Consider the following 13,108-nt stretch of genomic DNA (forward strand, 5'->3'; position numbering starts at 1 on the left):
CAGTTTTTGTTTGTTTGTTTTTTAATGAAAAAAATTTTTTTTTTTTTTGAAAATGTTAAGATGCTGCATTTTTAATCTGAAAAAGTCAAAAAATTTTTCTAAGAAAATGTTTTGATTCCTCTATGAGATCTTAGTCACATTTGATCTATAAAATTCCATCTCCAATCTGCAAAACCACAGCACAATTTTTCTTAACAGAAACTTAATTTCATCTTCTTCAATCAGTTACACACTCTTCTTTTCATCTCAGTGGTGGCATTTACATTTATGCCCACTCTGATACATGATGTCAGTATCCAACTTAGAATTTCTTATTTCTGATTCTTTTGGGTTAAATTTTTCTCTGCGTCATTTTATCAACTTTATTTATTATTTTCATTGCTCTTTTAATGTCACCAATCTAATGCCACCTTTCTTTAAATGTTTATTTTCTCCAGTCCAGCTTTCCTAATAGGGAAGTCACCTTTCTTGGATATTATAGTCTCCACAATTCCAACTGACTTTCCTTTATCCACTGTACTGACTCAACAGGTAGAGATGATGGATGAGCTATTTACCATTATTTGCTGTTACCAGTGATCTTACATAAATTGTTTGTATGCCTGCCAGAATACCAGATAACCCTAATCACTCTCCAAACCATGTTGATCTCTTCATTGCTAGTTATCCATCTGTGATCGTTGTCTTCAATCAGGGAATATATTAGTTAGATTATCATTCTTTTCAGTCTTCTAATCCAAACAGTTGCACGGAAACAATTCAGAGCACAATCTAGCATTGATTCTTCTATGATAGAGCAACTCATCCAGCCATTCTCATCCATGTGTTATATGAGATTATAAGAATATGAAGTGAAATGATCCTGATTTCTGTGCCTTCTAATCCAAGCATTATTGGCAATGAAACATTCATCCCTTATTCCACTTTAAATTGAAAAATTGATAGTGGAATTTTTATCTCTAAGGCATTTGATGTGTTTGGGCCAATCATGATCAGATGCTGTAAAAATTCTGATCCCTAAAACATTCTTCGTTGGGGTATGATAAGTTTTAATTTCAATGCTAGAAAAACTCAATCTAGTCTCATTTCCCCCACACAAAAAAAGAACACTTTTCTGGCAGTCTTACTTTTAACATGCCAATTTTGAATGCTAGAAATCTCTGGACAAGATGAGAGATTTCTCATCTTTGGATGACTCTAACCTCCAGTGTCTGTTGGCAGAAATATATTATTGCTCCTCAAATATATAAATATATAAACAAATATTACATTACCTCTGAACAACTATAATTCTGTACAAATCTTAACTCTATCTACCCATTGAATAATACCATTCTCACATTTGGGTAGTGTCTCTAAGAGTTCCCTAAAAATTCTTGACTCAGTACAAAAAAAGAGCATTTGGGTTGATTAATGATGCCTCTCTCAGTTCATTCCACTCTCATTCACACAGATATTCAGTTTTTTCTCCTTTCATTTTTTGTAGATATATTCACAATCACTATTCATCAGAATTGGCATCAGTAAGTCTCTCGTTCTCCTCTAAATCTGTTATAAAGTACATACAGTGGCTGCACTCTTTCACAGTTCAACTCCAAATTCACAAAAACCTATTTCTTCATTCTACTGTTGTCTTTTGGGAGTATTTTCATGTCTTATTTATTTGCTAAAGAGTATAATTTGCAGGTTTTCAAAGAGATTTTGCCAGCCTTTTTGAGGATTTGGCCTGGTTGGCTGGGTGGTTAACATGGTTGGCTGGGTGGTTAACATATCTGCTCAACCAGTGGCACACTCAGGATTTAATCTTGGAGGGAGCCGAGCACTCAAGATTTAATCTTGGGGGGGGGGAGTTGAGTAGACTATTTGAGAATACACACTTCATATATTGAATATGACCTATGACTGGTTATCTGCAGTGATCGCCAATACATGATACCCGTGATCTCCTCTGGCCTGACTCGGGCAAACGAAGTAGTGCTTGGTCTGCCCGAGCACTACTTCATTCGCCTTGCATTCACAGCGGCTGTGATTCCGAGAGCTCAGGGTATTCCCACCTTATGTGACTGCTAATTCATAAGTAGTATAGAAATAAAAGACACGACACAAGATAAATAAAAAAACGAACTTTAATTAGGAAAAGATTTTTGGAAAATTTTCGAGTATATTTGTCCTTTTTCTTTTGGAGAGGGCCAGGGCCCCTTGCCTCCCCCCCCTCATCCATTGGGGCAGTTGGTTAACACATGGTACTAATAGTACTTGTGAGAGATGCTAGATTGTATGTTTGGCCTTGGCCTTACTTGGAGAGTTAGTATTTTGGAGAACTGGGTTTTGTAGTAGATCTGGTGATAGCATCATAGGATTTGTTTATCACTTTGTCTCCTTCTATGGAAGAGAGTGATGGTGTAGTCTTCACTTGGAAAGTGCTTAAGCATGTGAAATTTTAAGGTAAACAAATTTGCCTGTCTGGTTGCCTAGTGCTTCCACCTAATAGGGTGTGGGTTTAAATACCACTGCAGGCCTGGGTGTTTGTGAATGCCTTTAGGTGACAGAGGAATTGCAGTGTCTAGTCTGAAACCACCATCTTGCCTATAGAGATAAAGACTAAACTTGGAATAGTTTTCAAGCACCTTTATCAGGGATTCCAGAATATGTAACTCACCCATGATATTAATGTATATAACGGGTTTAGTCTTTCAACAGTGGGATTCACAAGACAAAAAAAAAAAGAAAATATATATGCATATACATAAAACATACACATATACATACAACATAAAACAGCATGTGTGTGTGTGTGTGTGTGTGTGTGTGTGTGTGTGTGTGTGTGTGTGTGTGTGTGTGTGTGTGTGTGTGTGTGTGTGTAATGCTGAGTATGGAAAACTTTGGAAATGACCTACTGCACTGTCATGGCATAAAAAACTGCATGGGGAGGATGTCAGCAGTATATGAGAAATGGTGTTAAAAAGTATTTTAAAAGCAGTATCAGATTGCATACCTGGTTGGATTAGCGGTGCATGATGGGAAATGGTTGGGGGGCAGGATTGATGAAAGTGGTATAAGATTGTATACTCCTAGGATCAGAAGGTCAAATCTAAAAGTTAAATGATGGAGGAGTAGCATTATTAAGCAGAACTGAAAAAAAAAAAAAAAAAAAGGCAAAATGCTGTGGAGGAATGTGATCAGTAAGCTCATAAGTACTGCAAAGAACAAGCAAGAAGGGACCAGCATAGAAAGAAAAGAAAACTAGATTCCAAGAGGAGATGAGCCCAGAAGGACAAAAGAAATCCTAAAGGTAAAAGGAAGAAAGATTATTTATTATTATTGTTGTTGTCCGTGCGGTTAGCCTAGTGGCTTTGCTCTTCACAACCATATGCCTGGGGAAGGAGTGTCCTAGGTTCGATTCCTGTCGACGACGTGAGGAACTGAAGGATCTTCGTCATCCATAGCCAAGTTAGCTGGTATTGGCCATGGACAGCAGGATTTTTTCCGCCACTTTATCTGGGGTTTTTCAACCTGCAAGCAGGCAAACCGGACCTATGAACACACAGGCTACAGTCATAAATACGGCAAGGAAGGCAACGGGAAACAACCTTGCATCACTATCTCCCTAGTAATCAGCTTCATTCCTCTCTTGAGAGGGTTATTATTATTATTATTATTATAAGATAAGATTATTATTATTATTATTAGCATTAACATTTGACCTCCATGGAGTCAGGGACTCATCGTTGGAGGTACTCACTATTGCATACAATGCTCATTCAACCGCGTCTTAAACTGATTCAATGTGTCCACATCCACAACACGCTCAGGCAATGCATTCCACTCACCAACCACCCTCCATGCAAAGAACCTGCTTCTTACTCCTTTGCTCACACCCTCTTTATACAGTTTCCACCATGGCCTCTTGTTCTACTCCCCTCTCCCATTCTATGAAAAATCTCTTCCATGCCTACCTGATAACAACCCCTGACCAGCTTATATGTCTCAATCATATCCCCCCCCCCTTCCTCCTATCCATGAGGCTCTTCAACTTACATTCTCTCGATCTGCCCTCGTACTCCACATTCCAAAGACCACTGACCTTTGTGAATCTTCTGTGTACCCTTCCCAACATATCTTTGCCACCATGAAAACCCAGCAACCAAATCTGTGCACAATAATCCATATACAATGGAATCATAACCTCTCTATTTCTGCATGTCAGGATTATCCGCATCATTGCCATTATTCAATGTGATGTCTTCAGAACTTGTGCAATGTAGCCCCTGAAGTTCAGGTCCTTGTCCACTATCACTCCTAGATCTCTCATCTCCTCTACTTCTGTTAAAGTTTCCCCACCAAGTGTATACTTTGCATCCCATCATTGCTTACCAAATATCAAAACCTTACACTTTGCAACATTGAACTGACAGTTCCACTTACCTGCCCATTCATGCAATCTCTTCAAGTCCTCCTGTAAGGCATTAACATCAGCCTGACTGTGCATTGCTCTCCCCAGTTTTGCATCATCTGCAAACAGCTATCACTAGTTAAACCCAACCCAATATCATTAACATACAAATTGAACAACAATGGCCCCAAAACTGACCCCTGCAGTACACTACTGGTGACCTTTCTCTTTCGAGATACTGTACCTCCATATACAACTTTCTGATACCTATCCGACAGCCAGTCACTGATCCAACACAGAAGTCTGTTATCCAATCCCATCTGTTTCAATTTATTTAAGAGCTTGTCATGTGGCAGTCTATCAAAAGCCTTTGCAAAATCCAAGTATACCACTGTATATGCATCTCCTCTGTCTAAGGTATTTGTCACCTTGTTGTAGTACATAAGTTATGAAACATGATCTCCTCTTAACAAATCTATGCTGATAACCACAGAGAATACTGCTGTTATCAACCCATTTCTGTATCCTACTTCTCACCAATCTCTCCAGGACCTTCACCACAATCCAGACATACAGACCGGCCTATAATTTGAAACTACAGCCTTATTACCCCCTTTATGCAGTTGAACAATTTTACCCTCCTTCCGCTCCCTTGGTACCGGTGCTGTTGCAAAACTCTTATTAAACAGGCATGCCAATGCTACTGCCTGTTTAATAAGAGTCTACTCTGGGACATTCCCTTAAGATGCGTGGTGATATATCATCAAATCTTATCACCTTAGTAACATCAAGGTTATTTAGAAAGGGGGATAGTAAATTCCTTTATGTTTTTATAGCCAGGTACGAAACTCGGATCGAAATCCATAGAGTTTCAATGAAATGAAATGGAACTGTATGGATTTCGATCTGAGTTTCGTACCCGGCTATAAAAACATAAAGGGATTTACTATCCCCCTTTCTATTAACATTCGCCGGTAAAATAGCCTTTCGGCTTATTAAATTTGTAATCAAGGTTATTTATTTCCTCAAATATCTCTTGCTCACTCACAATTAAGCTATCCTCTCCTATGTCCTCTACACTTAAGTTCTTCATGATTCCACCCTAATCAGGATGAAACACCCTTATAAATTGATCACTGAATACCTCAACAATGTCTTCTGCAGCAGTTACCATTCTACCACTTTCATCCCTTAACTCATCTTTCCATGATCATTCTTACTTCTACTTGCCACATATCTAAAAAACTCTCTAGGGTTTTTCTTAGCCTGATTTGCCAATTTCTGCTCATACTCTACTTTTGTTTTCCTTACTAACTGAGTCATTCTCCTGGGTTGTTCTTTATATTCTTCATGTGACTGATTACCATTATTCATCTTATACTTCCTCCAAAGTACTTTCTTTTTACAGATTTCATGCTTAAGCTCCATTTTACACCTACCTTATTCAGCTTTTTGTCCTTTGGGATACATTCGTACATTGATGCTGTTATGTATTTCTTTGTAAGTTCCCATGCAGCATTTATTTCCTTACCAGTCAACTCCTCATTCCATGTTATAGCTCGAAGTTGTCTCCTAAGTTGTCATAATCACCAGCTTTAAAATTCCACATATATCCTTTCCTCGCAAAAGTCTGCATATGACTAGCCACAACACAGGTAATTACTTCATGATCACTTTCACCAACTGGAGGAAAATGTGAAACCCCTTTAACAATTACATCCTCTGATGAACGGATGAGATCTCGAACTCTTGATCCTTGTGTGCCTTTCTTTATGTGCTGCCTGAGATAGTTATCTCTTAAGAACTCAAGAAATTCATTTTTCTTATTCCCAAATGCTATCTCTTCATTCCAATCTATACCACCATAATTAAAATCACCCATAATAATTACCCTTCCTTTGTTCACTAATCCAAGTTGTTTATACATTTCTTCATCACCACCTTCCACATTCCTAGACCTATAGCAACATCCAACTAAATATGTCTTCCTCTCAACCTCGATGTTACACCACACTGCCTCATAGCCATTGTCACTATTTCCCCCTTTCATGTCTACCTTATGTGGACTTCATTTATGGAAGAATAACTTTAACGAATATGGTAGGAAGGTGATAGAATCAGAAGAAATAGTTGAATTACTAAGTGATCACTTTGTGATGACAGTTTATCATTCGGTTGGAGATAATGCAATGACTGGTGTGAAGACTGAGGTGAGAATAGAGGTAGATGAACTGATGATGCTAAAGATATTACAAACTTGTAAATATGGATGTGAACATGGGATTAAATGGGATATCGGCTTTTATATCATCAGCTGATATAAAAGCCGATATCCCATGACCATGCATGCAGAATTTCAAGGTTGAATGGACTTAGGTTGGAATCCTATTTAGGATGTGAGCAGCCTTTTCAAATGAAGGTGAGTTAGCAGTCTTCATATGGAGGTTTCTAACTTGACAACTTTGTTTTTTTTTCATATTCAAAAAATATCCTAGTAGGACTTCTTCTAATTCTTCTTCTCGCGATATAATTCTCCAATCTTTTTCTTTATCAGAATCTCCTGCTCTCTAGTTCTACATGCATGTGATTTTTTTGAGATTTTCACATGCTTGCCACACTTCTAAGTCATTGCTATGATTATTCTCTTGGAAGGGTGGCAGTTACATTATAGTTACTTAGGGATTAAACTAAAAAATTGTGGAACACTTAGTATAATTTTTTTTTAAAAAATTTCATTTTTAAAAGCAGATTTTTGCAGTCAGGTTTCTTGACAATCTTTGGTACTTGTTATTGTACGGTCACAATACAAACAAAATGGAATAATCATATAAAACTGATTAATAAGAACAAACAGAATTGATTAAAGTAGGAGGAAACAGTTATAAAAAAAACAATTTCATGAAGTGTTTAACAACATTACCTTTCAGAACTGGAAGAGTTTAAGACAGTCTTATTTTGGCCATTCTCAACCTAAAAAAAAAAAGAAGCATTTAATCATTATTATTTAGATTTGGTTCATGCAGCAGAGTTACAGTCACCTTTTTTATTTCTAGACTTTTAAATATGGACATATCCACTTTACTAAATATGTTATCATTTGCTACTGCTTGCTATCTATTTCTCCATACCTTGAGTAGGTATAATCTGTGTGCTTTTTAGCATTCCTTCTCTCTTCACTATTTATCCTTACTGTCTTTCTGCATTATGTTATAGCCTTCAAATTCTGTTTCAAGAACAGAATGTTAATAAGTAAAATAACTGATATTGGTTTTTATTAGGCCGTAATAGTACAGGTGATTATACCTAGTTTTGCTATGTATGCTCTCTAATCCAGAGTAATTTAATAATGAGGTGTGACACCTTTATGTATATGAAAATATGACTTCTGCATTACTTCAACTTTAGTATCACCTCTCGGTCTGGCTCACACTGATTAGACCTTAATAAAGCCGAAACCAGTCTGGGTAGTTACCCTTCCCATAATGCATAGCATTATACATGTCTGTAAGCATATGTGCTTTGCATTATATGATACTAGGGCAAGTGATATGAAGTCATTAGCTTCTTTATATGAGTTGCCCTAGCCCTGAAAACACTTCAGGCATGAATTTTGTTTGCTTACACTTGATTAAAGGATTAAACCAAGAATATAATTTCTTGGTATCTGTAATTTATAGTATAACCAAGTGGAAAAACTTCCACCAACATGATAGTGACTTCTGGATTAGGAAGAACAAAAAAAATAATACAATAAAGTGTTAAACATGCTTAAAAAACAAAACATGTAGAAAACTGTTACACAAAAATAAAAAACAGAAGGTACATGGAACGTGGAATATTTGGTAGAAACATTAAAGTCTGATATGTGGAAAGATCATTATTACGTGACACCTCCAAGGAGTCTAAAGACTTATCAAGGGAGGGCACCCACTCTATAACTCTCCGTCTCCACCACTCAATCCACAAACTACAGCGAACCATAACTACCATCATCATCTACACCAATGCCATCTACTGCCCACCACCACTAGTATTTTCACAGACAATCACAAACATCAATGCCCATGGCAGGATTTGAACCTGCAGCTTTTTGGCTGGAGAGGGGATATGCTAACCACTCGGCCAACCAGGCCAGCAGAGATCTAATAAGCGACTTCCAAATATCACATAGAATCATTCCTTGGTTACTGTTGAGTGTACCTTGTGAGTGGATCATAGTTTCTTTGATGTTGCAGGCATTTCAGTTGTCCTCTATGTAAGGCATGGAGCACCTGTCCCATTCAATATTAGTGTGAAAGAAAAGTGGAAAGCTAGGCTGATCTGTCTTCTCTGTTGTTATTCACATCTCCAGTATGTTCTCTTTGTCTTATTTCCAGACTTCTAGATGTTTGTCATATGTAAGAAAGGCCACAATAACATGGAATATATAAACTCCAGGATGTTTGTTGAAAATTTTGTGCCCCTTAGGTGAAGTAATAAAACTTGTATAGTAAAAATGGGTTTGAAAGCCACCTCTTATTTCATGAAATTTTAGGACAGTGGCGATTTTGAGAGAAAATGAAACACTTATTAACATTTTATTAATAAGTGTTTTCCTTATTCCCAACCTTGACCCATCCAAAACTTCAAAAACTTTTATGTGTGAAATCATTGTACAGAAAATAATCAAAAAAGAAAAAAAAAAGACATATGATTAAATTCCATTGTTTTCTCTAAAGATGTGTTCTCAAGCCATATTTTAGAAGAAGAGCTTTAGATTAACTCCTTTACTGAATAACTCCTAACTTGTATATTTCCTTCAGAACCATCTGACTACATGACGTCAAGGGGAAATCGACCAATTAAAGTTGTTCTTGTTGGCGATGGAACAGTTGGCAAAACATGTCTTCTGATTTCTTACACAACAAGTAGCTTCCCAGAGGGTGATTATGTCCCCACAGTGTAAGTAAATATTTTAATTTTGAATTGTAATTCTTCTGTTTATTTTATATTTTAATTCTTCTTTTTCTACTATAGTGCCATTACTATTATGAAATCAAAGTGAATAATAAACATTTTTATGAAATATTAACCCTTAATTGGATGTATTTGTATAATATAATAAATATAATGCTCTACCAGAGTGGATTGGTGGATGGCATAAGTGAAAAATTTTTTTAAAACAAGGTTTTGATATGCATTTGCTGGGATTAGGAGATTCGTATGATGAGTCATTTGGTTTTGTAGAGATTGCATTTATGTATTATCATTGATTCTGGTCTATAGATGTGATGGCATCCAACAGTATGGACTGGTGATTTTAATAGCCATCATGAAGAATGGAAGTACCGTGATAACAATGACTGTGGTATTGTCCTCGTTCAATGGACAGAAATAAATAATATACACCTTGTGTTTGATGCCAAGGATAGAAATACCTTTAGATCAGCAGCATGGCAAATGGAATCTAATCTGGACTTATGTTTTGTTTCATTAAACACAGAAGGGCAACCATTACCAGCAAGACGATATGTACTTTCTAACTTCCCACACAGACAACATCGACCGATGTTACTAGAAATTGGTATGACACTACCTATAGCAAGATCCTTTCCACGACCGCATTGGAATTTTAAAAAAGCAAATTGGAGAAATTTTGCAAATGAATTGGATAAATGTGTTCATTGGTTGCATATGGTCGCTCGTACAAATCAAGAGATTTGTAGGAGCGATCATATCAACTGTGAAAAAATATATCCCTAGAGGTTACAGAAAAGATTATGTCCCCGGATGGAATGAAGAAAATGAAAATCTCTATAGAGAGTTCCTCAGAAGTGAAGATCCTGAAATAGCAGATGAATTACTACATGGCCTGAATTCATCTTGAAAATTGATATGGTTAAAAACCTTGACTTCAAACAATCAAGTAGAAAAGCTTAGAATCTTCTCCAACAACTATCCTACCTAAAAGGAAAAGCATAACTATTTCCCCTGAGAAAATAGCTAATCAAATCATTAATATGTCAAAGGTACCTATGGACCATGAACATACCAAGAAAGTTAAGAAAGAACTTAGAACTTTAAAAACAAATGCCCCTGCTTTCTCACAATATGCCTCAATCTTCACTATAGATGAAGTAAAAGCCATCATAAAAGATATCAAAGCGGGCAAGGCCCCAGGCTTCGACGGTGTCCATCCTGAATTTCTGATTAATAGCGGGCCAAATACTATAAAATGGCTCTCTGAATTCTTTTCTGATATATTATTACTGGCCGATTACTTAGCCAGTTTAAGAAGTCAAAAAACAGTTGCTATTCTTAAACCTGGAAAACCGCCCCAGGAGGCAAACCTATTCTTAAACCTGTTACAGACCTATTGCTTTATTGAGTTGCACCTATAAAATGTTAGAACGCCTTCTGTACAACAGATTGTCCATACCAATCATGCAGCATGTCCCAATTGAACAAGCTGGTTTTAGAGAAAAACGTGGTTGCTGTGATCAAGTGCTCACTTTAACATCATACATAGAAGCTGGATTCCAGAAGCAAGAAAAAACATCAGCTATCTTCTTGGACCTAATAGTAGCCTATGATACAGTATGGCATGAAGATCTTATATACAAATTTCTTAGCATTGTCCTATGTAAACGAACTGCACACTTAATTTCCTCCATGCTCACAGAATGTTTCTTTCAAGTTCTATTAGGAAGTAAAATGTCCCGACAATGAAAACTTAATAAAATGGTCTTCCACAAGGGTCAGTATTGACTTGCCTGCTACCATCTCACACAATTTCTGTTATGCTGATGACACTGTAATTGCCATTCGACACAACAACATGAATCAGGCTGAAGAGGTACTTACACAAGATATGAAAACAATAGGTGAATATTACAAAAAATGGAGGCTTTAGCTCAATCCAGACAAAACAAAAGTATCAAGCTTTCACCTTAATAATCACATGGAAGATGTCACTTTGCATATCTGCTTTGAAGGATGTTTACTACGACACAATAAGTTTCCAAAGTACTTGGGCATGACCTTGGACTGCACACTCTCTTACAAGCAACACCTAACAAACGCTTCTGCTAAGTTAAGAACCCGTAACAACATAATACAAAAACTAATAGGCACGACATGGGGAGCAGCAGCCGATAATCCACGGATTACAGATCTTGGTCTAGTTTTCTCTGTTGCTCTATATTGCTCACCAGTGTGGCTAAATAGCACACATATTAAACTTGTTGATAACCAACTAAACAATACAATGAGACTGATTTCTGGCACAATTAAATCAATGCCCACACACTTCCAGCTCTTAGCAACATTGTTCCATCAAGTCTGCACCGGACTAAAGCGCTCTTACAGGAGTATAAGAAAATCTTGGAGAATACAGCCATACCAATACACTTAAATCTCCTAGACAGATTTACGACAATTGAGATTGAGACATCTACCACTACAATTAGCCCAACTACTACTACAATCTAACTTCGATCTGATGCAAAAATGGCAAGAACAGTGGGAGAGCTAGGCAGATGACATCACAAAATTTTCTCTCAACAAATTATAAGAAAGATTTGATGCTTGCTCACACCTCCCATGAAAATCCTGGACTCAAATTAACAGAATACGAACTAGTCATGGTGTATGTGCAGACATGCTTTTTAAATGGGGTAAACGACCATCCCCACATTGTGATTGTGGAGCTCACTGTGGACCATATTGTGACCCAATGTTATCTTAGAGCATATTCAGGAGACAAATTGGACTTTTTAAATGCTATGCCGGAAGCTACTACTTGACCAATATGGATGTGACTTTTTAATTTTACATGTTTTTAAAATGACAGTGTATTGTACTGCATGTTTTGTTATTCATGCTATACGAATAAATAAATAAATAATCATTGATTCTACACCTCTATGAGGTCAGATTGCCTTAATGTGCACAACATCTCCTTGTATTTTTCCTTAAAGTAATTCATTGATGAAGTACCTATTCCTGCTAGCAATCCATTCTGTTCATTCACCACACACCATGAGAGAAACTCAGATTTTACACATTCTTAAAGACCACATGCTTACTTTAGAGGTGATCTATAATGCATCATATGATAAAATCCTTTTTATACAAGTTGTCTAACATCTGTGTTTCTCATATTCTCTCTCTCTCTCCCCTCTTGTCTATCTACTAAACATTGTAGTGCACATTCTCTAAATCTGCTGTCAAAATCAAGTTCCACAGAAAAATGTTATATTGGTTACTTTGGAACCTTCTGTGCTCTCCCACCTCTTCATTAAATTTGGGATGATCAAATTTGAGTGTGGTAGTCTACTTATGGTCTTATTACAACTTTATAAAGAGGAAGAATACTTTGCTTATCGCTGTAAGTTAGTGTTCTTTGCAACTTGCAGTTATTCACTGTGTTTTCATTATCACTTTAGCACTGGTCCCTAAACATACACTCCCCTGTTCATTATTGCTCCTAGATTCCTAACTTCATGAACTTTACGAAATAAATTTTGCTCATTATAATATGGCCTGGTTGGCCGAGTGGTTAGTGTATCTGCTCTCCAGCCAAAAGGTTGGATTCGAATCCTGCCATGGGCATGGATGTTTGTGATTGTCTGTGAAAATACAAGTGGTGGTGATGGGCAGTAGATGGCGTTGGTGTAAATGATGTGGCTCACTGTAGTTGTTGGATTGAGTGGTGGAAATGGAGAGTTGTAGAGT

General features: G+C 36.9%; 1 protein-coding gene across 3 annotated transcripts in view; it reads left to right on the forward strand.

Annotated features, from left to right (window-relative positions):
• Positions 1 to 13,108, forward strand: part of LOC150093217 (ras-related protein Rac1-like) — a 117,716-nt gene that overhangs the window by 63,464 nt on the left and 41,144 nt on the right. For all 3 annotated transcript variants that reach the window (XM_090414089.1, XM_090414087.1, XM_090414088.1), the window contains one exon: positions 9,196 to 9,334. In XM_090414089.1, the coding sequence (XP_090270215.1) occupies positions 9,210 to 9,334 (125 nt within the window). In that variant the 5' untranslated portion in view covers positions 9,196 to 9,209. The remainder of the gene's footprint in view (positions 1 to 9,195; positions 9,335 to 13,108) is intronic.

The sequence above is a fragment of the Typopeltis vanoorti genome, chromosome 24 (genome assembly GCF_054136105.1).
Source record: "Typopeltis vanoorti isolate ZY-2024b chromosome 24, IOZ_Tvanoo_1.0, whole genome shotgun sequence".
Lineage (NCBI taxonomy): Eukaryota > Metazoa > Arthropoda > Arachnida > Uropygi > Thelyphonidae > Typopeltis > Typopeltis vanoorti.